Source organism: Panthera onca, chromosome B4 (genome assembly GCF_046562875.1).
Source record: "Panthera onca isolate mPanOnc1 chromosome B4, mPanOnc1 haplotype 2, whole genome shotgun sequence".
NCBI lineage: Eukaryota > Metazoa > Chordata > Mammalia > Carnivora > Felidae > Panthera > Panthera onca.
Genome location: NC_138345.1, coordinates 56959690 through 56985078, shown reverse-complemented (window position 1 = coordinate 56985078; position 25389 = coordinate 56959690). Strand labels below are relative to the sequence as shown.

Sequence of the window (25389 nt, the reverse complement as noted above, 5' to 3'; positions counted from 1 at the left end):
GTTTGAGTACTGTTGGGGACATCCTACTTACAGAGTGATTACAGTGCACCCAGAGAGCCTTTAGCCAATAGTAAAGGACTCCAGTAGTTTTAAAATCACTTTCACATATGGACTAGAGTGGCCTGATTGTGCAGATTGTGTTACAAAGACAAATAAAGGAAAAGTGACTTCATGTGAAAGCAAGTTGCCCTTTAGAAGGGAAGCTGTTTTCTATCTATTCCATGCATGTAACTCAGCAACTCCAGGAATGTTATAGTCTAAAGACAGGATTCAGTCCATATTCCTCAATGTCCTTTTTTCTCCAGTAATCTTGAGACTTAAATTTACACTGTACTTTCTGAAAGTATCTCTGCATCTTTGCTTGTATCATTACTTCCTACATGAAATTCCCACACTGTTTATCCCAGACTTCCCATTTGACCTTCTTTTCCCCCCAAAACTCGGTTGGTCAACCATTCCTCTAAGTATTCCAGGATCCTCTGGGCCTCGTGAAGCCCTCAGGTATTTAGATGTAGTATCATTTGGCCCTTAGCCTGAACTGTCTTTCATTATTATTTCTCCAAATCTTCTCAACCAATGCATAAACCTTTTAAAGCAGAGACCTTAAATTACACATTTTATTCCTGTTAGATAAGTGTCTTGCACATAATAAGCAATCAGTAAATGGTGTTGATTTGAGGATCCCCTTTTGCCCTAGAATTAGACACCAGTTCTTTTAAAAAAGATTTTCTTGTCTGTACAGAAAACCAAGTTAAAGATTCTGTTATATCATTATTACCTCCATGGGTTAGTTTCACACTGGATTATATTTGTCTGTCTCATGTCATTTTCTTTGAAGTCTGCGTTTTATTCATTGGCAAGTCTAGCACCTACCACAGGAATGACAGAAGTCATCTCAGGATCAATACATAAGAACATGCTTCAGCCTAGCTCTTCAGATGGTTCCAAAATGTCCATGCGCTGCAACACTTATGTGTAACACAGTCATGCCACATAAGCAATCACACGAATTGGAGCCCTATGTATCCCAGATAACCAATGCGTGGAAAGTGACATGACTTCTTTTCTTATTATGTATCTTCCTTTATTATTTGCTTTTTATCAAGAAGATATAATCATTGTTAATATGCATGGGTAAAACACAAGTTCAACATACATGAAGTAAACATTGACAGAAAGCTTAACAATTCCAACGGTAGATAATTTTACAATAAGTAAGACATTTTTTTAACAGCTAATCAGACTATGTCTCACAACCAAAGAAAAGGAAAATGCAATATTCAAAAACCTATAGATGCAGCAAAAGCAGATGTTAGAGTGAAATTTATGCCATAAATGCTTGTGTTAAGAAAACATTTCCAATAAACAAAATTACACCACAAGGAACTAGAAAAAGAAGAAACTTAGATGAACTTTAGTGGAGGAAGGAAATCCCTAACAAAGAAAATCAGAAATAAAGTGGAGACCAGAATAAACAATAACATAACATTGAAAGTACTTTTTTTTTTTAAATTAACGAGACTTTCTTCTCTCCAGAATGAAACTGTTTGGTAGATGAACAAAAATTTAAGAATCTAACACTATTGGTGATTTGTGATCAATATTTTAGAAGTACTATGAGTCAGACAAAACATGAATGTAGGCAGATCGATAGCTCTCTCTATAATTTAAGTATTTGTTTTTTTTCTGACTTAATAGCCTATTTTTGAACTATGGCATTTTTGTCACCATATTTTTTTTAATCTTTAAGAAATCTTTTACCTGAACTGTATGAAAAGATTCTCATCTTGAGCACATTAAGAACATTCTGTAAGTGTCTGAAAATGGAATTGAAATAAGCATAAAATATATAATTGTTTAGAATCATTTGCCTTCTGGCATCACGACTCCTTCATGTTTAGTGTTTGAGACCTTACGTTTTTGCTCCGTAGAATGATATATATAGAAAGAGACACTGTTTATCCAGTGGTATATAAAGATAATTTAGATACTGAAATGACAAGATGTTTTGAGAAGAGTAGCAGTGTCTTAACTATTTACCATATTTACCTTATGTCTACTTTTGGACTTTCAATTTTCATAATCATTAATAATGCTATACATAAAGTAGAGATCAGCAAAAAAGTCATGCCTTCTGAAGGTCATAGAATTGTATTAACTTAGGAAAGACCAGCTGATCTAGCTTTCTACTTTAATAACCCAGAGACTAGCTTTTGCCAACAGCCTGGAGTTTTTGGACAGTGAAGAGACTTATTGTACACATGACTGAGGTAGACACCAGAATACCAATTCATTAATTTCACCAACAGTGATAATGGCTACACAGACCATAAATACTATGGCTTGTATAATAAATGCAGGGTCCCCTTAGAGTCAAACTATGTGTAAAACAAGAAATAATTAAAAGTCCTTTTATTGATTTACTCTGATAAATCGGTTCACAAAGACCTTAAGTATTTTAAATCTCTTCTTGTCAGCTCATTCTCTACACGGCAATTGGAAGTTTGCTTGGAGAGCATAGAAGCAGAACAGTGGAAGTTAGTATCTCTAGTGTTTAGAGTTATTACATATACTTTAATATTTCAAGTTGGTGATAGATGTGGTGTTGCCAATGAGCCTAGGACCATTCCACCTCTAGACCATTGCTTCCTCCCTCCACACTTAGAGTATATGTGGAGTAAAGTATAGTAATGAGATTAGAAATAGCTAAAGACACCTGTAATGTGATGGCCCAGTCTACTTCTCCTCTAGATAGTGCTTACTTGGTAGCCGCCATTTCTTCCTTTCTCTCTGTTATTCAGCTGATCAAGACTTCTGCTATTAGTATTTCTTCTTTACAATTGCAAATACGTTTGATCAGTTTGTTGCTACGTATGATTGGCCAGGGAGCATTTCTCTATGAGGAGATTTCATATTTCTTATTGATTTCCTGCTTTACCTCCTGGAAAGCAATGTGCTTGCTTCATCTTGGAGAGTTTTGGTGTTGGGTTTTTGGTTTTTTGAGGAGAGGAGGTATAGGTTACACAGTAGCTATAATTTTTTTTAAGTTTTTTAACGTTTATTTCTTTTTGAGAGGTAGGGAAAGACTGAGTGTGAGCAGGGGAGGAACAGACAGAATCCGAAGCAAGCTTCAGGCTCTGAGCTGTCAGTACAGAGCCCAATACAGGACTTGAACCCACGAACTATGAGATCATGACCTGAGCCGAAGTCAGATGATTCACTTACTGAGCCACCCAGGCGCCCCTAAAGTTTTAAAGTAAATAGTATCCATGGTTTATTGAGTGTCTACTTAGTGCTGAATGCTCTACAAGTCATTTTGCATACACTACACAGTTTAGTCTCAAAAAGCATTACCAGAAAATATTTACATCTCATTTTAAAGATGAGTAAAATGAGATAGATTCAAGGGCTAAAGATGAGTAAATTGATATAGATTCAAGGTAAGTCTCACAGCTAGCAAGTAGTAGAATCATTATTTTAATTCATGTTTGTCTGATTCCAGGGACTTTTTTTTTTAAACTGGGCTATTATTCTTAGTAGAGTATCTGCAGTACTCGAATACTCTATTCCTTTGAAACTTTTAACACTAAGAATAGTATTATTCAGCAATGATTAGGAGCATCTTTTTTATAGTAAATTTTAAATTTAAAAATCAGGGTTATATATGAAAGAAGCAGTGTGGCAGTTAAGACTTTCCTGCCTGGTCTAGAATAAGAATGGATGATTAGGTAACACTCTTTGTTAAGCAAAATAACAACTTTCTCAAGGTCAGATCAAGTTGTAAATACAAGAGTTCTTTTCTTTAATTAGAAATTTTAACTCTCTACTACTTCTATATAACCCTTGTAGTGAAAAGAAAGGGAACTATCTGCTTAAGAATAATTGCCACATATTTTAAGCTCTAATAGTGTTCTTAGTCAGACTCAAATACAAAAAAAAGTGTTTAATTTTTAATTGTCTAAGTGAATTTTCTTATAGGCATTAGCTCATCAAAACCAAACATCTTTATTTGATTTCCCTCTCTTACTTAGGTATTCTAAAGAGCAAATAAGTCTAGAATCCACCTCTAAATCTTTGATAGCATTGTGGAAATGAAAATTGAAATATTTTTATATTTTCACTTTTTTTACCACTTTGCGTATGTGATATTAGAAATAAATGGGGAGGCGAGGGAAGAAAAATCCTCAAATGTTTCAAGATTAACGGCAATTGTAAAATTTATTCAATTCTTAATAAGCTTTAAGCAAATATCAAACTTTTTGTCATGAAGTCTGAGGTTTGCTTATAACTAATATTTATTTCTACATGTCATAATAATCTTACTTTTAATAAAATGCAAATTTGTTATAATGGCCACCATTCATTTATTTTGTTTATTTTTTGATGAAAGAAATTTTAGTTCTTTTCCCTCTTTTAGCTGCCGACAGTATTTGTTATTCATAGATGTTCTGTCTTCAATGAGGTCTATCAAAGTGTAAAACTAGATGGGTATGTTTTGCTTTTTTTTTTTTTCCTTTAAAATGGAATGGTCTTTCCTTATGCAGTGTTCTTAGGTGAATTCTCTTGTTTAAGAAGCCAGAATACAAGAGAGTGCTATATTAGTGTATTATTCTCACAACAAACAAGCACTGTTCTGTTGCTACCTGCTTGGCCATTGTTTCTGATTGTGTGCTCTTTGCAGTGGTATTTGGATGGTTTCCTGCTCTCTGCCAGCACAAAAAGGCATTTCTGTTACAATGGCCCCTAACCACACAATGACGGCATTAAGGATTTATGTGGAGGTTTCATTATTTTCTCCTCTTTTGTTCCTTCCAGGATGTCTTCCAAGCGACCAGCCTCTCCGTATGGGGAAGCAGATGGAGAGGTAGCCATGGTGACAAGCAGACAGAAAGTGGAAGAAGAGGAGAGTGACGGGCTCCCAGCCTTTCACCTTCCCTTGCATGTGAGTTTTCCCAACAAGCCTCACTCTGAGGAATTTCAGCCAGTTTCTCTGCTGACGCAAGAGACTTGTGGCCATAGGACCCCCACCTCTCAGCACAATACAATGGTAGGTTGCTCATGGTCTCTTGTGCCTACACTCACTTTTTGACCAGTTTTCTCCTCTGATAAGTTTGGCTTCAGTCTTTTGCTTTAGAATTATCATCTACTTAACAGCCATACACAAGATTCATTCCTAACCTCTTAGAATTCTTTATAAGTAAATAGATTCCAGTAGGAAGTAGAAGATGCTTTTTTCCCCTGTTTTTCAAGAATTTTGCTGTTGAGACACTTACAAGTTAATTAGAAGAAAAAAACATATATATAAGAATAATGTTAAAATAGCACATTTAAAGTTAGCATGAAAGTGAGATGTCACAGTATTTCTATTAAAGGTTTTTCTGGGGGTGCCTGGGTGACTCAGTGAGTTAAGCGCCTGACTTCGGCTCAGGTCATGATCTCACGGTTCGTGAGTTCGAGCCCCGCATCCAGCTCTGTGCTGACAGCTCAGAGCCTGGAACCTGCTTTGGATTATGTGACTCCCTCTCTGCCCCTCCTCCATTCATCCTCTGTCTCTCTCTGTCTCTCAAAAAATAAATAATAAAAAAAGGTTTTTCTGGATAGAGTTACAACATATTTTGAACATCTCCACCATGATAAATCAATGTTTTTCAATTCTTTGCTTTGCCCAGATTGGATTCCAGTATTCCTTATGGTACTGGGAATATTATAGAAGAATATATTTTATAGAAACTACAGTTTTTTAATGCGACTGCAATAATTTCTAACTCAGTCTCATTCACGCTGTTTTGATAATTCGGTAATTCCCTGGTGCATCCTATTCCTGAATTTGCAACTCAGGATAACTTATCTGGCCCCTTGTCCTGGGGTCTGGCTCATTGCGGAAGATTAGGAAACTGTGGTTTCATGGACGGGAGGGAAGAAAAGTGGCTTAGCATCTTTGGCTGAAACATATAAGCGTGTGCACACACACACATACACACACACACACACACACACATATACACACACACGTAAGGCTTTTAGGTCCTTCTTAGGAACTTAAATACACAATCAGCATATTGGTAAGGTAGCAGGGCACTTAGCTGCCAGTAAAACCATCCTCATCTTTTCAACATGACTGCTTGGGTAGATGGGTTTTGTGACCTTCTCCTCTTCTACTTCAAGGATGGTGAGGCCATTAATATGAACCAGATTACACCAACAAAATTATGTTTCCTCAGACATTCTCATACTTATAAAGACAAGGTTGATTCTGTGAAATGTTTTTTTTTTTTTTGCTTTCTCTGGAAAATTATTATATATCACAAATGTGCTTGGAACTGAAATACGCCTACTTATTTATGTTACTAAATTACCATATATAGAATTAAATCAACAAGAAGAATCAGATATCTCCTAATAACTGTGAAATGGATGCTGTTCTTTGATACTCACATCAGATTTAAATACCTCTTTCAACATTTTAAGCCTTACAGGTCAGAATTGCACTGGGTATGTGACTATGTGCCAAGATTTTCCCCTCAAGGATAGTATTTCCGCTAACACTGTGTAACACTTATATAGATGTGGCATTTTAATCACATTATCATATTAACTCATTTGACCTTCACAGTAATACAGTGGGTGTTATTTTTGGTCTCATTTTACAAATGAGGAAACCGAGGCACATAGGGGTTAAATAACTTGATTAGATCACAGTTGATATGCAGGAGAACCAGGGTTGTTTACCCAGACATTCTGGCTTTGGAGTCCATGCTTATAAACATTACAAGCTCCTCACAAGAGCACATGCATATTTTGTTATCTGATTATCTCTTATTTGGCAAGCTAAATCATACTATCCATATCCCTACCTTCTTTCTCTACTTATTAGTTATGCGCAATGATACAACTTTTTGGTCTCCTCTCAAAAAGGTTAAATTAGGAAAAGGAAAGGAGAAAATGGTAGTACACAGTTCAACAGGGTAAGGAGATCATACCCTGTATTTGGCATTGCATCTCTGCTAATAGCTTTCCTTTCTCAATATTTTGACCATTGCGTTCTCTCAAGGAGTGCTTCTTGGTTTTTTGCCTTGTGATATTACTCTAAACATAAACACAAATTTGAAGGAGTGGATATAAATAGTTATAACCAGAAGAACATCACAAAGATAAAGGGGAGATTATTTTAAGTTTATTCAAGGATGGATATAAGAAAAGTATATTAAGTTACATTCTGAAGTTGGCTTGAGGGGATGCTGTGATGCAGGATGTTAGTGAAAAGGAAACCATTCAGTTTTTAATGGAGAATTCAGTTCAACTGGATACAAACTATGAATCGCCTACTTTGTACCAAGTTTGTTGTTGTTGGGCACTATGGAAATAGATTTGAATAAAACACAACTCTTTTCCCCAAACAACTTCATCTAGAGTAGCAGTTCTTAGCCAGGGCCTATGGGATCTCCTGAAAATGAGTGGACAATTCTGTATTATGCATACATGTGAGTAAGATCATAGGTTTCATCAGATTCACAAGCTGATCTCAGGATACAAGTGGTTTAACTTAGTTTTAGTGACCTGAACACTGATGCTTTTACTTTACGTGTAACTAGTTTGTAAATTTGTTCCTGCCTCAAATGTTTCTTGATTCCATCAGCTTTTCATCTCTTGAGTAGACAAATCTGTGGAAAAGTCTGTCATATGATCTCAGAGTTTTAGCTTCTCTCTCTGGTTTTTCTTTCAATATTCACTGGACTTGTTTCCCTGAGAAATGAGTTGGATTATTTATCCCACTTTGGAAACTAATGTGCATCCTTGTTTCTGACAGGATTTAGTCTAAAACCCTTTGGCTTAGCATAAAATTCTGTATAGAGTAGCACCAAACTATGGCTTTGGTATTCTCTTCTGCCACATCTGGCCATGGACCCAGTATTCTTGTCATGCCAAGTTTTTCATACAGGTTCAGAAACATACCAGGTGACCTCGAATGACACAGCTTTATTCTTTGTACCTGAAAGACATTCTCTTTTCAGATTTTACCTTCCTGATGAACTATGTTTCTCCCACAAGACTGAGTTCAAAAATTGCTTCTTTTTGAGATGCTTCCACTTACTTCCCAAGTAGAATGCTTGCTGAATTATTCTTTTATCTGTGACATTTGTTTATTCTTTTCTCATGGCCTACATTATAATTTATGTGTTTGTACGTTTGCCTGTCTGTATACTGTATTTCTCCTTGAAGGCACAGTCATACAAATCATATATATGACATATATGAATATATTTCTGATACTTACCACATAATAGACACTCAGTGTGTGATTACTAATTACTGGCAGAGTTCATATGGATGATTTAATAGTGAATATGTTTTGGGCAGAGTTGTTAAGGCACTATTCATGGCGAATATGCTGATTTTCCAGAAATTTAACAACTAAAGTAGAATATACTAACATAATATATTCAGAATGCTTCAGAAAGTGTGTCATAATAGCCATGATGTATTCAGCTGTTAAGCTGATTTATATATTTTATTCATTTATCAAAATGATTGAATATATTTATAGAATTGTTATTCAACACAAATGCATTATACTTTTTCTGGGTAGTAGGCCATTGTCATGTTCACTTAACAGGAACTTTTATTTAAGTAGGAAAATACAGTTTATTAAAAAAAAATTAGTGTTTATTTTTGAGACAGAGAAAGACAGAGCATGAGGGTGAAGGGGCAGAAAAAGAGGGAGACACAGAATCCAAAGCAGCCTCCAGGTGCTGAGCTGTCAGGACAGAGCCCAATGTGAGGCTCGAAGTGATGAACCGTAAGATCATGAACTGATCTAGAGTCAGATTCTTAACCAACTGAGCCACCCAGGTGCCCCAGGAAAATACATTTTCTATCTTTTCTCTGTTCAATATCTTTGAAAACAGAGACAATGTTTCACGGTCTCTATTTCAAAGAGTTCAATTTAAGGAGAAAAAAAAAAAACAGGTTTCCAGATTTCATTGCCTGTTTATGTGTGACATTCATACTCTATTCTTAAATTTAAAAAAAACATGAGAGGTCCACATTTTATATTGCCAATATAGTTTAGAGACAAAGTAAAACTGATGAGTAATCTCTGTAAGGCTGGCTTGAAGTTACATAGAGATATTCTCTGTATAACATTTAAGTTGGAAAATATTTTCTGGAATAAAAGTTCTGTACACTTCACAATTGTTGCCATATAAAGATTTTGAGAAATTAGGGTTGTTTGTTCATATCCAATGTATGCAGGCATTTGGAATTGGGTCAAATGAAGATATAATTCTTCCTTTCTGAAGTTGTGTTTATTGCCTTAATGTTTTGGAGAAATGGATTAAATGCCTAAATAAGGGCAGCTCACAGACAGTTATATTGGTGTGGATACTATGGGTGCATCTATTCTTGGAATGGTTTACTCATTATTCAGAGTACATCGTAGATGAAGTGTCTTCAGATTATGTACATATATTTATTTAAGAAACTGTCATATTTCTAATAAGTGTAATATTGAGACACATATTGCATAGGTATGTAAAAGACAGATTTTGTGGGTTTCTTTTCTGAAGCTCTTATTAGCAATTAATGACAAATTTTGATTTTCATGTAATCTTCAAAAAGGTGAAAGTCAAGGTTGGAGAGTCATAGTCTGACATGAGCGGAAGGGCAGTATGGGGCTTTACTTCTACTGAGAAATAAATCTTCCTGTCCCCTTCCCCCCTTTTTAAACATGGGTTTGGAGACTGTCACTGTAGAGTTTCAGAGACAAGCAACAATCACTGTAATTTCGGGTGGTTTTTAATAATAGTTCTGATACAGATGAATTTATTTCATGATGCAAAGAACTGTTGAGAACAAACATATCCTCATGTCAGTCAGTGTGATTACAGATGAGCACCAGAAGGGAAGAGAGGGAGTCTGAAGAGAAATTAAGTAGCAGCATCAGAGGCAGCTAAGGGACCATTTTGGTGCTCATTTTCTGTCTGGTTGCATTGCTACTTCTGCTGCTTAGATTGTTGTTGAAGTGTCAAATGTGATGTGAAATGAAAGTCTTGACCACCTGTGGTCACTGAATAGTCAATTGTCTCCTTTTTGTTTTTTTTTTTGTTGTTGTTGTTTGTTTTTTTCACAGAAGGTATACTCTTATCTCAGCCAAACTCTCTTTTGACTTCTTAAAATCCTGTTGAGTTGAGTGACTACTTTTGTGTAACTTTAGAGTGTCTGCTTCCCAACAGTGACTTTTAAAATATACAATTATTTATTATAACAGTACAGAATTTTTATTAAAAAAATAATTTGAGTTGCTCACGTTATAGATAGCTCAATTTCCTATGAAATAAATATTGCATGTATATACATTTTTTAACATTTAAAGATCTATTGGATCTGAAAATATGTTTTAATCTATTTTAATATATAATGTAATGTCTGTATTGATAATATTTTCCTGGAATTGTTTAAAGAAAATTCTGGGACATACTATATTGGGATTAATAATTTGATTTATCTTAATGTCAGTGTGTTTAAACATTGCAGGGACACTAGTTATCATAAAGCAACATTCAGTGTGAGTCAGTTTTCTTCCTGAAGTCCATCAAAAGAAGACAAAAGTGTTTTAAGTTGGATAATTTTTTTAACTCTTTCAAAAAATGTTTATTTATTTATTTTGAGAGAGATCACAAGCAGGGGAGGGGCAGAGAGAGATAGGGAGACACAGAATCCAAAGCAGGCTCTAGGCTCTGAGCTGTCAGCACAGAGCCTGACATGGGGCTCAAACTCACGAACCCTGAGATGATGTCGTGAGCCGAAGTCAGACGTTCAACCCAGTGAGCCACCCAGGCGCCCCTTAAGTTGGATCTTCTATAGAAGTTGGACATATAGCTGGGAACCAAGTATAACACTATGGCAAGGCTCCAACGTATAAAATCCAACCTTAATGATGAAATTCACTTAATACATGTGACAGAGAAAAGTTTTTACTTCCTCTGGATTACTGTCAACTCCTGGGATTACTTATTTGCCCCCCCCCAAATAATTTTCATTGCTATATTATAGCTGTGTCTTGAAATACTCTTTATATGGACTTTGCTTATATTAGTAATGTATCTTCAACGTTTGACTAGGATAATGTTATGTATGAAGTACTGTTCAGATAATATACAAAAGAAAAGAGAAAAATACATGTGTTATTTAAAAATAAGTCACAGAATAGGACTTTAATTATGGTGTGGTAAAGATTCCTATTTCTATATGGCAGTTTTTATAAGCTTTTAAATTTCTAGTTACCTTTGTACATCAAACTTAGCATAAGTTATTATGATGGTATAATGCATACTGTTGTTAACACCAGTGAGGTTATTGTGCAAGTTCTAATAATGAGAATTTCATTGTTTAGGGAGAGCAGTCTCCTACACTCTAGACAAAAGTGTAATTACTTTTGAACGATGTGGAATGTGTGCAGTTTAATAGCATGGAGAATAGATTCAGAAAGATTCAGATAAGTAAGCTTGGAAGCCATATGTGCAGTGTGGCAGTATAAAATTATGATAGTAGGCAGTATAATTCTACACACACATACCCGATTTCACACAGTTTATCTCTAAACTGTTGTTTCTGTAAGAGATAGGCTTGCTTATCTGAACAAGGCCAATTCAATTGAAACAAGGTGAAAATGGTGACAAGTTTGTATTTGTTTTTTATGGTAAATTGATGTTTATCATACAATGAAATTACATTGTTACCAACATTATTCTGTAAATGTTGTCAGAAAATACCACATGAAGCTGTTTATCTAGATATAATCCAAGGCTTGTGTTTGAATGTAAGCTGTTCAATCTTATACTTGCATTGTTTCTGGAAATTACTCCCAGGGCTAGCAGGAATGAGGACATGTGAAAAACAATCAGTTGGGGTTCATCAAAGCCACTGGATAAGGTGTGCAATGGGTCTTTTTGTCCTGTTGCCTTACAATTTCATTCCTTTGGGTTGGGGGGAGGGCTGAATATCAGTGGGGAAAACCTTGATTCATTTGATGTCCACAGTATATTTGAAGTACTACTGTTGAGTTTAAAGTTAACTGGGCCTTGAGAAATTAAGGAATGTACTCTCCCACAGTGGGGAAAAAGTGCTATGTGGGAGTTGCAGGCTAGTTCAGGACACTTGATGAGTATCCCCACAAAATGCTATCCAGTGACAGGTGAATAAATAAGAACTTCTAAATCTGTAGTAACGGGAAAATGTGTTTCCTTAAGAATATGTGGCCTAATGAATTTAATGACTTTCATTTAATAGGAAGTATTGTGGAAAGATCCAACTTAATTATATACAATGAATACCTATCACCAGAGATAGGGAGATGAATAAGAACCCTTTCTTCCTGTGCCTTTTTGTATAGTATGGGGATAAGATAACCAGAAAATCACCATAATTTTTTATAAAATACTAGAACCCTGATACAGGCTAACAAGTGCTAAGGAGATTAACAGATATTTACATCTCATTGGATATCATTAATATAAGGTTTTTAGTTAATATTTCAGTATAATTTTGCCTTTGCCACGTATTTCCCCAGGTGCAATAACTAAGAAAGAGGAAAAGAGCAAGTTAAAAAAAAATACTGAAGACAAAGCATACTGTAAATATCTTAACATAAAATATGAGGAAGTTAGTAAAATACATGTCTCACATTGATAGGAAAACAATCAACTACTTTAGTTATTGGGGTTTTGCATGTTTCCTTTCTTTTTCTGTGTGACCACCTTGAATGAGGTGGAAAGAATGATGAAATACTTGGCTAGGGTATTGGAAATAGCAAAGACACTAAGAAGCGGTGCTGGAAATTTACTTGACTGGTGGCCCTGATTTTGTGGAATGGATAGGTGTCCCTCTTTATTTCATTTACTATTCCAGATCTACATAATAGAATCCTTTGTATTTGGGAGTTAAAATAAGGAAAAGTTTGAGGACCAACTTTCATTTTGTAGCTTAGATATTTTGTTCTCAGTTCTTCATCGTTTTCTTCCTTTGATTCTTTTCCTTCTTTGCTCCTCTTTTCCTTGCTTTCAGTTTGCTCCTATCAGAAAAACATTCTTAATGGGTTCTCTTGTGGATCTCAATGGAGCCATTATCAGGAAGGAAGAGAGGGTTGGAGAATCAGCACCATTGTGCTCTGATATATACTTCCTTCTTATTTACATATATTGCCTCTTGGGGGCTTGCCAAACTTCCTGTAGTCAGCCTAGGTTTCTCTTACTGTATGTGATTAATAAAGGTCAGTTGGTTCTATGATAGAATTTTCACTGATTTTTAGTTAGTTCTTCACAAAACTATATGGCATATTTACTCAATTTATTCAGAAATCATATTTGCTTTTCTTTCATGAGTCAATGTTGATAGTAAATTATAATATTATATTTAATGTACTTACTGGAAAAAAGGACTTAGAAGTCTATACTAGTTTTGATATTAGTTTTGGAAATTGTGCTTATCATTGAATCCAAATGTCTGGGACCTAGTGCTTTAGCAGATATGTTATGCTCTTTGTGTGCCTCTTCTTAGCTTCTATTTTAAATTATTTGACAGCTTCTGTCACTATTTTCAATACGTTCTTGATTCCTTCTTTAACTCAATTATTGCTTTTTGTCTTCATATTTCTTTCCTAAATTTGAGATTTTGTAGAGATTGGTAAAAATGGAAATTATTTACATAACTATAAGGTGATTTTGATGTTACTTTAACTGTATTAACTTAGTACGAGTGATAATAGCAACGAGTTTCTCATTGTTTCTTATTCTGTAATTGCAAGGGACAGTCACTTAAGGGAATGCAAAATAAATAAGAATTTTCCAGTGTTGGTGACTGAATTCTAGGAATTAGAATGAAAACCTACAATTGCCAATGGGACCTCAAAATATTTCAAATAATACCTACACCATATTCCCTCTTGGCTTTATCAGTTAGATACAACTATCTACTGTACCTAAAAAGAGAGGAATTATCTTTGTAGAGCAGTTTCTCTAAAAAGCACAAACACTGGCACTTAATTTGGATCTTAAGAAAGTGAAGTAATACGAAAAAAAAATGTAAGGAAGTATTGGGTTTTCGTTCTAATTTCTTTTTCTCATGTATTTTGGCAATTAGACTCATACACCTTTCTCTTTTATAAGTATAGACAAACACAAATGCCTGCATTGGTGGGGAGGGGCTGATGGATTTTTTAAAAACAGAAAGGAATTCAATAGTACAGAAAATCTAATAGGAAGATAGAAATGAGCACTCTGAAGAGGAAGGGTTCCTTAAGAAATGCCAATCTGAATTCAGAATGAACACTTTTGCCACATGAGGTGCTTTTAAAAGCATTAAGTTAGGGGTGTCTGGGTGGCTCAATAGGTTGAGCATCCGACTTCGTCTCAGGACATGATCTCACGGTTTGTGAGTTCAAGCCCCGCGTCGCGCTCCGTGCTGACAGCTCAGAGCCTGAAGCCTGCTTCGGATTCTGTCTCCCCCTCTCTCTGCTCCTCCTCTGCTAACACTCTGTCTCTCTCTCAAAAATAAATAAAGATTAAAAAACAAATTAAAAAAAAAGCATTAAGTGAGTTTAAATTCTTTTCTTCCTCCACAAAGTTTGAGATGCCCATAATTTGTACTGGCATGAAAGCTGTCATTAACAATGAATTCATTACAGCATTTTAATATGAGACCAGCTTGATCATTTTGTACCCTTTCTCCCCCCATTTTTTGTTTTACAAAGTCAATTTTATGTTTTTCTATGCTCTGTAGAGGAGAAAGCCGAAAGTTCTTTGTTACTTGTAGCGGGGAAATAAATGTAAAGCTAACTTAAATTTACAGTTTTAATCGTTCCTTTTGTTAACAGATCTTTATACATACGCGGCAAGCTTTTTAAAACTTTTTCCCAGAGACAGTTTTTAGGAATGATCCATGTGAGCAGATGAGGTGTGAATGTAAGGAGAGCAGCCTTGGGCAGCTCTGTGACACTGACATCACATGATAAGGTAAATGAACACAAGTGACTGGATTTTGTGTCTTATTTAGTCAAGGCTGCTTCTGCGGCAGCAGAGCAAACAATGTTATCATTATATAGAGAAGCAGTGTTTACTTCAGTGTCTCTTCTTAGCCCTTAAAAATCCAGCCTGTCTCGAGATAAAACAGTTAATCTTGTTGGTCGATAACCCTAAATGAGAGAATAATATTCTAAGAGTGAATAAACAATTTTAAATGGAGGTAGGATATAAAGAAGGAGCATAACCACAAAGGCACTATTAAGGACCTTTTTATGTGTGTATGAATATAAAATATGTATCATGTAAAAAGTCAAAACCTATATTAATGAGTAACAAAAAATAGGTTACGATAATTTACAGTGTTAGACTTAATAAGGTGCTAAGCCTGGTACCCCCTTCTGCTGCTGCTGCTGGACCCTTCCCTCTGTGTAAACATATATCTGGAGAGGGGGATATTGCCGGGCTGTTACCAGTATCTATCTTTAGGCTTTGTAGCAGTGGCTGGCATGCTTTGCACACCAGGGACACAGGAGTCAGAGAACATGCTTCTTCTGAATCTGAGATTTTGATTTCCCCAGAGTCATCAGTAGAATATAAGAAGCGACTTTGAAAGTCTTGTGTGAATATATCTTATAGCCTATCTATAGTCTGATAGTCGCAGTTCACATATGGGAGATTTAAAATAGTCAATGCTCTGTAGAATATGTTATCTAATAATTAATAATAGGGATGTATAATATTTCAATCTTTTCTATGTACCAGCCAGACTACATTTATTTTTTCAGCCAATTTTATGTCAGTCCGGTGAATTCGACAACTGTGATTATCCCCAGTTTACAGACAGACAACAGTCTTGGGTAAAGTAATTTGCCTAATAAGTAAGTGGGAGAGTTTGGAGTCATGACTTTAGAACCCAAGCACTTACTAACTGTACTTACTGCCTCCCCACTCATACAAACATTGAAATCAGTTTTATAGTTTATTGGAATAAATAATTTTAAAAGCCCTTAGAAATACATGTGGGGCATTCAGGTGGAATAATTCATTGTTGCCTATTATACCTTAACTCAGAGACAACTTGATTTTTCAATCTTTTTATCTGGCTTGAAATGGACCAAGAGATTTAACTAATTCAGAATGGGTACCAGAAGTTCTGCATAGGCTGTTGGGTTATATATGGGATTTTAAAGGATTACTTGCTAAACCTTTCACATCAAGATTAGGAGTAATTTGTGCTCTGCTTATGAGACTGTTGGCAAAGCATAGTGGTTTAGCACATGGCACTAGTGACAAAATTACTGAGTAAATTCCATGTTCCGCTGTTTAATATCTTATGGCATTTGGCAGTTATAGAAATTTTCTGTACCTTAGTTTTGTCATCTGTAAAATAGGTATGATAAGAATAGCATCTGAGAGAGTGTTATGTTTAAAGAAGTCAGTATACCTAAAGCACTCTGGTGCCTGGGATATAGCAGGAACTTAGCTTAGTCAATACTAGTTAAGTGAGTGCCTAAAGAAATGTTTACATTCTATGATCAGGGAGAAAAATGGTGCATTATATTAAATGACCAATACTTTCAATTCTTATAAATTTAAGTGACCTACAAGAAAAGGTAAAGCTAAGGAAGAGTACTTTTGAAATGAGAAGTCCAATAGAAATCTCAACTCTTGTCATTAAAAGGGTTTTTTTTCTTTGTATTTTTAACTATTAACAAAACACAGGATTATCAATCTGAAATAATCTGAGTCTCCCAGTCAGATATTTATGACAGATTCAATTATCATAAATATTGTTCATTGGCAGCCAAATTTTTGCTTACTGTTATTAAGGCTGTTCATCAACAGCAACTATCACCACCACCACCACCACAGAAAAATCTACCTCAGCCGAATCAGAACTGCATTTTGATAGGATTAAAAGATGTAGAATGTGAAGAGCCTAAATTCACCCTTGAATTGCTTGGGTTCCAAGAAAGTCCACTTTTTGTAAGGTGTCTCAGTTGTATGGTGTCACTCTGTGCCTTTGTTTTCTCCTCTGAAAATGAGGATGATACTAGAACCGCTGAATATACACAGGTGTTACAAGGATTAAAAAGAATTCTCGTAAGTGTTCTTGAACTATGCTTGGCACATAGCAAAGACTTAATAGATGCTGTAGTTCTTGAGTCGTTTGTGTTCTGTTGACTAATTACTATGAATTACTAGAAGAAAACACTATGGGTTTTTTTTTTTTGGGGGGGGGGGAAGGTGGTGCTCCCAGTAATCACGATTTCCTTTTAGTAACCTGCAGGATTATTACGCACATTCCCATCCCATTTTAAGTGGTCCAGTGGTCTTATCACTAAACTTTGTCAGTACCTTTGGATGTAATCTGAACATGAGATGCAAACTCATTTAAAGGTAAAAGCTCTCAGGGACGTGTAGGTGGCTCAGTCGGTTAAGTGTCCGAAATCGGCTCAGGTCATGATCTCGTGGTTTGTAAGTTTGAGCCCTGTGTCGGCTTCTGTGCTGACAGCTCAGAGCCTGGAGCCTGCTTTGGATTCTGTGTCTCCCTCTCTCTGTACTTCCCTGCTTGCTCTCTTTCTCTCTCTCTCTCTCTCTCTCTCTCTCTCTCAACAAAGAATAATAATAAACATTAAAAAAAATAAAAAAAATAAAGGAAAAACTGTCTGGTATCTTTGGAGTCATATGCCTGTCTTGTTCAGCACCAGGTCCCTAGAGTCTGGTACAGTGACTGACACACAGTAATTGTCTTAAAATAGTTGAATGGTTGAATGGTTGAATAAAGCCTGTGCCCATAAAAGACATTCTGAGTGCAAATTTCCTTATCTACATGTTAAAATGTTACTTTACACATAGATAGTTGATGTAACAAGTAAATGAAATAATTACCTACCACAGTGCCTGTTGTATAATGAATATGCAGTTAATGCGACCCCCTTTTTGTCAGCCTTCTGATTTTCTCAGTGCAGTTGCTGTGCAGATAACTAATCACAGCATTCTCTTGTAACTTCACATATTACACTTCTCCAAATAATCTGCCTGAGGAGACCAACATCAGTACATGCACACACATGCATGCACACACCAGCAAAAGTGTTTTGGAAAATAGTATATTTAAAAATTGCTAAACTTCTGTTGCATGAATATCTGGAAGGCAAGTGATTTTTCTTTTAGTACATGGTTAAGGAGGTTCATGTTTGCGACTATGGTTTTCTTGGCATATTCTTTTGTTTTTGTTTTTATTTGTTTGTTTGTTTTTACATTTCAATGTGTTTTAAAATGCCTATTTGATTTTGGGAATTTTAGAGTTCCTGTGAGGGATTCAGTCCTTTGTTTATTTGTGCTATGTTTATTGCTTTTTAAAGTCCTTTGATCTTTCCTTTCTCTTTACCAATAAGAGCAGCTTGAGCTGATGTAAAGAGGCTGAGATATGGATAAGAGGCACTGTACAAATGGATTTTTTATAGGATATTAGCTGAACCTGTCAGAAACCTGACATGTCACATTTAAAACTAACACACCTAACCAAAATGTGTATATTTCTAGCTGTTAATTCTTGATGATTAAATGTGTATTTCTGCTTTTGTTTTATTGGATAAAACTTTGACTTGTCACTTTCCTAATGTGCTTCATGTGATCTTTTTATTTCCTATCAAATAAACTCTTCCCTGTTCACTTATGTCCTCTTCAGTGGTTCTATAATTATTTTTGTTTTACATAGATAGAAACATGTTTTTCCCCCTTTTTTACATATGGTGTTTTTGCTTCATGCAGAGAGAACTACACAGATGACATTTTTTAAAAATCCAAATTTAATTCAGTTTTACATTCTTATGTTTATAACCCTGAATATCTCCAAAATGTCCTTACCTAAAACACTTTAGAGTTTTATTACTAGATTTATACCAGTAAAGATACATCAGCTTTCTTAGGGATAATCTTTAAGCAGAACTTAGTAAGACAAGCTTTGAAAACTATCATTCCTAGGAAAGTAAATCTCGAATCACGAAACATCAGTTTAATCGCTCCCCTTGACAACTTAACACGGCAGACTGAAATATAAAAGCCGATGCAAGTGGGATCAATGGATTATCTAAGTCCCTGAACATCTTCTCTTAAATCGGAGGACTTGACAGAGTGGTTGTGAGAGGGGTGTGTGTTGTGTGTCCCTTGTCATGTGCAGAGCATTAAGTTTTCAGAGATTAGTGCTGAGTGGATGTGGTCTACCTGGACATGAAGCCGGGGAGAAGGACATTGGGAGGGAATGAAAAAGAGGGGGCTACAGGAAGAGAGGGATAGAGAGATTTACATGTGAGAACTCAAGGGGCTTTGTCATGGCAATTGTATAAAGTGATATACAGTGCAAATCGACTTGAGCGTGTCCCCGGATAGCAGGCGGTTTACAGCCTCCACGAGCCGAGATTACTGCTTTATCTTGTCATACTAAATTAACATGGCAGCGCGCTGTTAAACAGTGGTGACCTCTTCATCTGGGGAAATTGCTGCCTAGAAGAGAGATGGTATTTGAGTCTCTCTCTCTGTCTGTTTCTCTCTCCCTTTATACCCTTAAAGCATTTGGGGGTTACACAGTATCCATTTTTAAAATATTATAGGAAAATATTTTCCTATTAATGCTACAGTAAATAGGGTGTAATTAGATCAAATGGCCATTTGGGGTAGAATAATAGGATTTTATTTATCCAGTGTTCTAAACAATGACATATCATCTTTATACATTGGAATTAAGAATATATTGGCTGCCTTTTCATTTTAATCCCTTATTATTCTACAAATAGCCTGTTAATTTGTGTAAGAGTTAATTTCTATACTTTCCATAAGAATTGGTTGGTGGTGAAGAGATAGAGGAAATAAGGCTCAGACATTGGTTCTCCCACTCATCAGGTGGAGGGATAGCCCAAGAGAACTCGCAAGAGGATTATACCTTAAATAGAAGCACCCAAGTTATCTCTTCTTCCCAGAGCTTACCAGGTACTGCTTCATTCTTCAGACTTTTAAAATTACTTTATTAAAAGAGGAGAGAGAGAGAGAGAGAGAGAGAGAAGATCATGAGATTAATTTGCTTCATCCCTCTGCCAGTCTGCAGCTGTTCCCTTCATGTATTTTCTAATTCAACATATAGGAAATATACTATTTGTCTCCTATCTTAAAATGTTGATAAATCAATCAAAATCATATATATATATATATTTTTTTTTTCTGTGCTCAGTATGTGCTATTGAAATTTGAATCAAAGGAAAGGGCAAAGTAAAGCTTCAAAATAATATGAATGTCTATTCCTGTATGTCCCCAGTTGAAGACTCTCCATATTTAAAGTGTAGCTCTATGACATGCTTCCTCACTAACCTGTAGAGCCAAGTGTTTTCCATACGTGTGTTAAATCACTTTAAGGCTCACAGGGTGAGCTTTGCGGAATCTCTGTCCCCTCTGAAACTATGTGATATATGCACTCACATTTTTTTCTAGAGAGAGGGCCCATTACCTTCATTATATTCTCCAAGGGGCCTGAGCTACCAAAATAGATGATTACTTGTCTAGAGCTTAATTCTGTTTTAGGGCCGTACTAGGATACGTCCTCACACTGGGGCTATAGATCTACCAAGCAATATACTGACTTACAGACACACTTATGATTGTGCTTATTTTATAATCAGAAAATGTATTCACCAAGTCTGCCTTGGAGAGTTTTCACAGGGCTGCCACATTTGGAATTCACCCTGTAGGCCACCTATTGCTCCTGACCACTTAACACTGTTCCTTTTAGCATTCTTTCCTGGGTCCATTTTTTGAGCCATAGACTTGCTGTAATTCTAGTACAAGGATGAGGTTCAGTTGTCCAGTACCCTGGATTCAGAGTACAGACCCTGGAAACACAGAAAGACTGTTCAGCTTACAAGGGATGTGAAAGAGAGGCAATGCATTTTCTTTTCTTCTTTTTCTTTTGATAAAACACATTTTCTATTTTTTTTTTCCGATAAATTGCTTCCTCCTGCCCTCTGCCCTCTCTCCCCACTTTTCCCAAGTCAGCATGTTGTCAGAACTGTGAAATAGAAAATACACATTAATTTAGGAGTCACCTGACTGGTCAAATTCTTCCTTTGAAGCCCTGGTACCATACTGTTTGACTGACACAAAGTTTTTGATATCAAGGTAGTTTGCTTCTGTTCAGTATTGTCATAAACATGGTGTTTTTTTCAAAGAAAGGAAAAGACAAAAAATATAAAGACAATGACAGAAATTTCTACCAAGTTGCCTTCGTATGTTGTATATTATCTGGGAGCTAGTATTAGAGAAGCTATTGAACTCTGTTTTTTTCTCCTTATTCTCTCCTTTGATAATTTCTTCCTTCCTAGCATTTTTCATCAAATTAGATGCCTTAGCAACTCTTCTAAGTAGAGAGTCACTAGGTAGCCACTTTCTCCTAAGTTTAACTATTTCTAAAATTTTCAACTAATTCTTTCAGTGAAGTTCAGGACTTGACTGTAAGTCGATGTGATGTTGTCAAAAATATTAACCTTTCCCCTATTCCTCACTTCTCAGTCCCTGTTATTTGTTTAATATATTTAATGAACATTCTGCACACTTAAATATTAAAACTTTGAAGGGTTTCTTTCAGATAAATTGCAAATTTGACATAAAAAGTCATGGAGAGCAGGTGTAATTTTTTGTCTTATGATATAGCAACATATCAAAAGTAACAGGAAAGGACCCTGGCAAACTTCTCTATCACCTCCTGACTCAGAACCAAGGGTAGGAGGTGGGGAACAGGCTCCTGTTACATCAACATCATAAACATCAGAAATGTAGAATGATAGAGACCCCTATTCTGGAATTGAAATAAGTAGAATATAGTGCTTGAATACTAGAGTATTGAGGATACCCTTATTATTCAGAAAGTCAATGTGATCTAGTATTTTCCTGAAAAAGCAGAAAACCTAAGAGAAAAAAAGGAAGAAACAATATATATACAGACAAAAAGAGGAAGACTGTAAAATAAGAAGTAAAAACAGTTGTCTCATCACACTAAATATAAATGGTTAAACTTACCTTTTAAAAGATTAGTATTTTTCTGAATTTGTTTAAGTACAGTTTATTCTCCTTACAAAAGTGAGACATAAAACAAAATAACATTGAACTGTTAAAAATAAAAAGAAAGGTAAAAATATAGTAGACATATACACACAGAAATCAGAAGTAGTATTATGAACAGACCAAATTGAATCAAAATCCTGGGATAGAGTCTTTTTATGTTGTTATATAGAGATAAAATGTCATGAATATTTAGACATTAAATAAACTACATAAGGAAAATGTTATTTTAAAATATTAAATTATAGAAAGAAAAAGATGCTAGAAATATGAGGTGTTGACAGAAATATAATTATACTAAGAGATATTAAAGCATCCTTTTCTCTTTCACAGATGGATTAGATAGAATACAAATTCATGGAGGCTTTGATAAATATAATTAATAAGTTTGATTTAATATCTATATGTAGATCACTTAAAAATGTTTAAAAAGTACACTACTAAATAATTCTTGTGTTAAAAATCAAAACTATAAGCTACTTAAAATAACAAAATGAATATAAAAATTTGCCATGAAATGATGAAAGTTCTAGTAATAGACAAATTTATAACTTTGAATGCCTTAATTATTTTTTGCACATCTCAACTTTTTTAACTTAACATTTTTACAGTAACATTAATAGTTTTAACTTTTTTTTAAATTACAGTTTCTTCCATTATTCATTTGGTTCTTTTGTTCTTTCACTCTTTTTATATTATTAAGGTATCATTGACACACAGTGTTATATTGGTTTCAAGTGTACAACACAGTGATGCAACAATTATATTACATTATGCAATGCTCATGACAATAAATGTAGTTACCATCTGTTACCATACAAAGTTATTGCAATGTTATTAACTGTATTCCCCATGCTGTACCTTTTATCCCTGTGACTTACTTATAACTGGAAGTTTGTACCTGTTAATCCCTTCACCTATTTTGCCCATACCCCTACCCCCAGTGCCTTTATTATTAAATTGAATAAATGAGGAAAAAAGAACAAAACATCTAACTTTAGAGGCAGATAAGCATTATAATAATGCTATCAGTACAGGCACAGAACAGAACCTGAGAGATACAAGGAAAGAAATAAATGAAGTGGGAGAAAATTAGGCAAACTTTTCTCCAGATTAATAAATGAAAAAGAGCAAACAAAAATACACAAAAGTATAATTGATAAAGGGTAATGTCATTAGTATTAGAGAGATAGTATAAATTGTTATAGTCTATTCTAGGATTTTCGAAATTGAGTCCTAAAGAACATGTACCATACAATGTCAAAAACAAAGATTCTATGGTCAAGTCAATTAGGGAAGTATTTCATAATATAATTCATAATCCCACTTTTTGATATTCGGATTTTACACAGTATATTAAGGTTCTGAGAAGTCAGCCCTGTTGTTCAGAGAACTAATTAGGTTTATCTTGCACAGTGTTTTCTACACTTAATCATTCATAGAACCCTTCTTTAATACATAGCCTTTTGAATCTATCACTGGGAAGTAATATTATATTGAACATACTGGCAAATGTGGCTATATAAAACTATTCATTAATAGAGTTGAGAATCTTGTTGAAATATATAGTTTATAGGACTGCAAATAAAATAGGAAAACTAAACACGCTATCTGTAAAAGACTTTTTTTTTTTTAAGTTGAAGAATAATCTTCAGAAATGCCACCTATAACCAGCCAGATATTTTCAACTTCTAAGAAACTTAGAATCGCCATGCTGTATAAAACTTTCTTCTAGAGCCAAAATAAAAACAAAAACAAAAACAAAAATAAAAAACTTTTCTAATTAGCATAATGATTCAACCAAACCAATCCCAAAAGAAAAGTAAGTGCAGTCTCACTTTGCATATAAATACAGAAATTCTAAAAAAAAAAAAAAAAAAAAAAATATATATATATATATATATGAGAAAGTTTCAGTCCCTTACTAGGCTTTTAGTGGATCATGCTTAAAAAGAGTAATTTTGGTGAATTCAGGGAAAGAAACATATATTATCATTTTCTGTATTAGGGGGTCAACAGAACTGGCTTGCCAAATATGACATGCTGCCTGTGTTTGTAAAAATAAATAAATAAATAAATAAATAAGTGAATGAATGAATGAATGAATGAATGAAAGAAAGAAAGAAAAAGAAAAACAAGTTTTATTGAGCAGAGGCACGCCCATTGCTTTATTATTATCTATGGCTGCTTTTGTGGGTCAGTGGCAGAGTTGAGTGGTTGTAATGGAGGCCCTGTGGCCCTATAGCTGAAAATATTTACTATTTGACCTTTTGTAGAGAAGCTTCGCCAATCCCTTGTCTGTATTCTCACTGGCTCAAGAAGAAATCTTATATGACAATGCTCTGAAAAATGTTTGATAAAATTAAACATCCATTGGTTGGTTATATAAAGTCGTTGTAAATAGTTAATACACTTTTACAATCTGTAATAACTACTTCAAACTTAATGGTGAGGTTCTCTAGTTCCTTTCAAGTTAGGGATAAGTCAGGCTTGCTCACAACTTGCATTTAATATTACTTTATCAGGTTCCTCCCTTCCTCCTTCCCTTCCTTCCTCCCATCCTCCGTTTTATCCAGCCCTCCTTCCCTCTCTCCCTTCTATCTTTTTCTATCAAGAAAAAATAGTGGAACTTTTAACTCAAGAAAAAGAAAGAACAGTAGGGAATTTTCTCAGAATTATAAGAAATTTTAATCAAGAAGAAAACAGTGGGGTGATTTTCCCTGAATTATAGAACTTAAAATGATCTGAAGTCTTTAGGTATCCTAATGAAAACTTTTTCAGCAGACAGCTTTCTTAATGATACAGAACAAACCAATTTCTCTATATTCTTTGATTTCTTTTTTTTTTTTTAGAAAACTAATTTACAGTTTCTCTTGATAATGTCTCTTTCTGTGTTACTGTTTTTAAGTCAAAAGGTTGTAATTCATGATTATTGAACAGAAACGTCCTGATTTGTTTTCAGGTTACTCACTTCCATGGACAGGGTAAAAACTCCCTCTTACCCATTTGTTACAGGCCTAACATTAAGTAAGCTACATGTTTTCAATTTAAAATATATGAAGAGGGGTGCCTGGGTGGTTCAGTTGGTTAAGCGTCCAACTGTGGCTCAGGTTGTGATCTCATGGTTCGTGGGTTTGAGCCCCACGTCGTACTCTATTAGGCTGACAGCTCAGAGCTTGTATCCTGCATCGGATTTTGTGTCTCCCTCTCTCGCTCTCCCCTTTCCTTGCTCACACTGTGTCACTCTCAGTCTCTCAAAAAT

At 35.0% G+C, this 25389-nt stretch overlaps 1 protein-coding gene across 18 annotated transcripts in view; it reads left to right on the top strand.

Annotated features, from left to right (window-relative positions):
- SOX5 (SRY-box transcription factor 5) overlaps positions 1 to 25389 on the top strand; it is a 1011771-nt gene that overhangs the window by 651135 nt on the left and 335247 nt on the right. For 16 of the 18 annotated variants that reach the window (XM_060659511.3, XM_060659513.3, XM_060659529.3 and 13 more), the window contains one exon: positions 4816 to 5047. In XM_060659511.3, coding sequence (XP_060515494.1) covers positions 4816 to 5047 — 232 coding nt within the window. The remainder of the gene's footprint in view (positions 1 to 4815; positions 5048 to 25389) is intronic. The other 2 variants (XM_060659538.3, XM_060659539.3) reach the window with 1 other exon arrangement.